A 4,442-nucleotide genomic window follows, 5' to 3' on the forward strand; every position below is an offset into this window, starting at 1 on the left:
CTCTTCTAGCAAGAAGCAATGCACCCCTTAACTTAGCAGCTCACTGAGGAAAGACTCAAGAGTGGACGATGACCAGTTTTTAGCTGTTATTCTGGATTAGCCATGAAGCCCCTGGCCAGACATAGGTAGAGTTCAAGGGTCAGCGTGATGGTTCCATTTCAAGGATGCCAGGACCTGCCATCCCCTCCCCACATCACCAAGCTGCTGCCCTCCTGGTAGCCTCGTTCTGGCTTTGATCATTTGGGCCTTTAACGCTCCCTGAGTCCGGCCAGGGCCTGCTCTGGACTTCCAGCTCTGCCTCCCGCCTCAGCTGAAGGCTTCTGGGTTCCATACACGTTCCTCTGACTAGGATGGCAGGCGTGTGTCTATCCTGAGACAAGATGGCAGGTGGCATGTCTCCCTTGGACGAGAGCAGGGCTTGGGCTCAGTATGGCTGCTCCAATGAGGTGGCGGCAGCAGCAGAGGGATGCTCACCTCTCAGGGCCTCTGGGTCACCCAGGATCCGGTTCAAGGTCTCGGCAGGGATCTTCTCAAAGGCCTCATTGGTGGGGGCTAGCAGCGTGAACTGGCCATCGCCTTCAAGCAGGGTGTTGAGCCCGGACGCAGCCACGGCAGCCTGTGGGGAGGGGAGATGATGGCGCGTTCCTTGAAGGCTCTGGGAGTCTCCACAGACACGAGGTACACAGCCTCGCCAGTCCTCCCTCGGAGGCTCCGGCTTTTGTAGAAGGCCAAGATGAAACGACAAGCCTCACCAAAGCTCACCTCTTACCATGGTCTCCGGGGCCTTGCCCAGCCTGAGCGCGGCCCCACCAGCCCGGCCACCTCTCGGTTACTTCACATGCCTTCTGCCTTCGCACCTCCAGGCCTGGGCCCATCATTCCCTCCGCGCTTCCCCTTTCTTTGCTTTTCTGACTCTATTCCTTCTTTGGGCCCTGACTAAAATGTCATTTCTCTTGGTAATCAATGTGACATTGTCTCCACCCTGCTCCCACCACGGGCCCCCCAATAAAAATGAGTCTGTCTGTTACGCATCCTTGCCCAGCGTGCTGTCCCTTCTCCTGTCGTAAGTAAATAGTTATGGGTAATAATTACTTGTGTGAGCCCTGTGAGTGTAAGGACCATCTAATCCATTCTCTACAGCGCGGCCAGAAGGATCGAAAAGCGTAAGTGGCTTCCTCCTGCGCTCAGGATGAAGACACACTCCTGTGCCAGGTCCGCGTGGCCCTGCAGGATCTGCGCCCTGCAGCCCCGCCACTCCCCCTCTCCTGTGGCTGCCTCGTGGCCGTCACTCTGGCCCGCTGGCTTCCTGCCTGCTGGTCCTGCCTCGGAGCCCTTCCTCTTATTTACGCCTGCGCTCCCCTCTGCCGGCCGTGCTCCCGAACTGGCTGTCCTCAGCCTTCAGGCCTCAGCTCAAAGTCACCTCTTCCGGAGAGAACGTCCCTGACCATCTAGTCCCCACTGGCCTCTGTTCACCACCCACTGACTTCACAACGCGTAACACACTCTGTGGCTACCATGTTTGTTTGTTGTCTCTATTCCCAGAGAGAATATACATGCCCCTGCGGACAGAAATCTGTGTGTCTTGTTTACCCTTGTAATCATGGCCCATACAACAATGTCTGGGAAGTAGCAGGTGCTTAATGAACGTGTGTTCATGGAAGGGAAGAGGGGTGTCAGGGAGTGCCAAAGGGGAAGAAGCCAGGAAGGAATATTTGCCAAACCTGAACAGTAAGAGGAAGTCACTCGGTGGGGATCAAGGGCTGTTAAGCGAAAGATGTGCCACCAACCCCGTGGGAACATCACTCCCTTGCAAACTCCTGACACGTGAGTGACCCGTAGGAAAGCGGGGGAAAAGCTTAGACAGCAGGGTCCCCAGGACCCTCCAGAGCCACTTCCTGAGGCCACCTCAGTGCCAGCCCAGCCCAGGGGGTGTTTGTCCCTCTGTGTTGGAGATCTCCAGGGGAGGAGCCACCCCCTCCTACTGGGCATCCTTTGTGGTCAGGAAGTTCTGCTTGAATCAGGGCAAAAAACCCGCCGGGGTAGCCTGCGTTCACTTCCTCTGAGCAGCCGTTGCCAAGAGGAACGCCCGCTTGCCATTCCAGTTGTAAGAGAAATGTCTGCCGGGCAGTGGGGGAAGGACAGTATCCTGTGGGCCCAGAGCAGCCAAAAGCCAGGCTAGAAGTCACACCCCAGCTCCCATGTCCACACGGTGGTCTCTCTGTTGGCCTGGGTTCCAAGGAAATGTGGGGATGGCTGGAGCAGGGGTCCCACGGGGACATGTGGTCAGAAGATCATGCAGCCTGACAGGCCATTGATTCCAGTCCCACGAGGGAACCGCCACCTGGGAGGAAGGGCCCTCCCATCTCTGGAACCTGCACTGCAGGCTGAATGGGCCCTGCAGCCACACCACAGAACTTTCCAGAGGAGTCAGAAAAGGAAAGGTTTGCAAAGGGGGAGACAGGCAAAGGGAACTTGCCAGCAGGGGATTATGATGTTTCCTGTGCTCAAGCTGAGGGTCTGATCCATGTTTATGGGCATTCAGAGGAACCTGCTCCACGTCCCCTAAATGCCCATGAACATGGAGATGACTTCTGCTCCTCCCACAAAGGCAGCCCCTCTTGGAAGGCACTGTAGGCTAGGCCTGCTCCCAGGGCAGCCCCTCACCCGAAGGGTCTCGAAGGTGTCCTCGATCTCAATGATCTGCTGGATGCTGTTGGTGGTCGTGGAGATGACCTTGTCGATGAGGTGTACCACACCGTTGGTCGCATGGTGATCAGCTTTGAGCAGTCGGGCGCAGTTGACGGTCACGATCTGCCCAGAGAAGAAGTGAGGATGAGCGGTCACCATATCAGAGGCCAAGTCTCGAAGCCCCAGGCAGGGAGGACACAGCACAGAACATGGGTTCCATCAGCGGTGGAACTAGAGGGTCCGAGGAGGAGCAGGGGCAGGGGGCGGAGGATGACCTATCGTTGATCTCACCCACAGGACCAAACCCCAGAGACCAGCCCCACCTGGGGACCAGGAGTGGGCTCAGTGTGGGCAAGGGCGAGGCCCTGTTACGGGGGTTCCCTTACCCCATTGGGATAGTGGTGAATCTGGATGTCCGAGTTCTGGTACATGGAGGTGAGGGCCATGCCGTGTTTCAGCTCGTCTGTGAGGACCCGTCTGTTCACCATGTGGTAGCGGAGCGCATTGAGCAGCTCGATGTTGACATTGCTCACCAGAGAGTCCAGCACCTCCTACAAAGGAAGGTCAGTGCGGCAGTGAGGGGGCTGCAGACCCCACGTTCAAGAGGTGGGTGCTTGCTACCCTGGCAAAGATGCTCCTGAAGCCCCAGTGACCCCAGGCCTCCGTTCTGCCAAGGAGCTCTCCTCAGCAAGCACCATGGTCTGTCTGTCTAACTGGACAGATGGGGCACTGGACGCTCCCTGGCTTTCAATAAGGGTTAAGGAAACCGTTTCCCGAAACAGTGGGAAGTCACTGGAGTCCTCGCCCTTCGTGCCCACCAGCCCACGCCTCTGAGNCATATACCTCATCACTGCAGGCAGATGGAGCCCAGATCACTGGCATGACGCGCTCCCCATCCCATTCACAGAACAGGATGATTCCAGCCTGTATCTTCTCTCCATAAATGCTAAGCTCAGTTAAATGGCCAGAAGTCAGAGGCCAGAGGGGGAAGGAGGAAGGGAGAGGCCAGCGGCATGGCTGACCCAAAGACTGGCTGAGTCACTGGGCACTGGGGACGTGATTCCGGGGAGGGCAGAGACTCTTGTGCAAGGTAGCTGAACTCAGTGAGAGGAAACACTCAATGTCACAGCAACCTGTGGTGGGCTGTGAGGAAGTCAGAAATGGAGAGAGCGGGCAAGAAAAGGGACAGGCGTGGTAAGGAATCGTCAGGTGCAATGAGTAGACACTGCACAGAGTCACAGACACTCAAAACCAGGTGCCCTCAGCTCACTTGGGGCTTTCCAATGAGAGCGTGGTATCTTCCTTGTACTTGTGTATTAAAAGTGCAGTCCCTCCCTGTTCCCCATGGGTTAGGCTGGCCCTTCCAGAAGTAACCCTCCCTCACAGCTTAGGCTTTCCAGGTGACCCTCATCCTTTCCACATCCTTTCCACATGACCTTCCATGCTGGAAGGTCACACCAGCGTGCACTAGCATTCACAGACCCCTTGAGGAAGGGACCTTGACAAATAGCCAAGGCCCAGCACCCTCCCGAGCATGACCTCTGGGCAGAAGCCCCACCCCGGGATGGGGCGAGTTACCTGAAGCGATTGTCTCCCTTCAGGACATCCATGACAGTCCCCATTGGAGGGGTCAGAATCCGGTCCATGGTGAACAGGGTCCCATACCTGCCCCTCTTGTCGTGGGCGGCAATACAGCTGTTCTCAATGCATAGGCTCTGTGCAAAGGGACAGAGAGAGGCCAGGTGATCCCCCAA

At 57.0% G+C, this 4,442-nt stretch overlaps 1 protein-coding gene across 1 annotated transcript in view; it reads right to left on the reverse strand.

The window, feature by feature from the left end:
• TGFBI (transforming growth factor beta induced) overlaps positions 1-4,442 on the reverse strand; it is a 42,171-nt gene that overhangs the window by 12,800 nt on the left and 24,929 nt on the right. Inside the window, exons 5-9 of the mRNA XM_019642152.1 lie at positions 4,267-4,403; positions 3,532-3,538; positions 3,075-3,239; positions 2,665-2,811; positions 475-616 (exon numbers count right to left, since the gene is read on the reverse strand). Coding sequence (XP_019497697.1) covers positions 475-616; positions 2,665-2,811; positions 3,075-3,239; positions 3,532-3,538; positions 4,267-4,403 — 598 coding nt within the window. The remainder of the gene's footprint in view (positions 1-474; positions 617-2,664; positions 2,812-3,074; positions 3,240-3,531; positions 3,539-4,266; positions 4,404-4,442) is intronic.

The sequence above is a fragment of the Hipposideros armiger genome, unplaced genomic scaffold, assembly GCF_001890085.2.
Source record: "Hipposideros armiger isolate ML-2016 unplaced genomic scaffold, ASM189008v1 scaffold_66, whole genome shotgun sequence".
Classification (NCBI taxonomy): domain Eukaryota; kingdom Metazoa; phylum Chordata; class Mammalia; order Chiroptera; family Hipposideridae; genus Hipposideros; species Hipposideros armiger.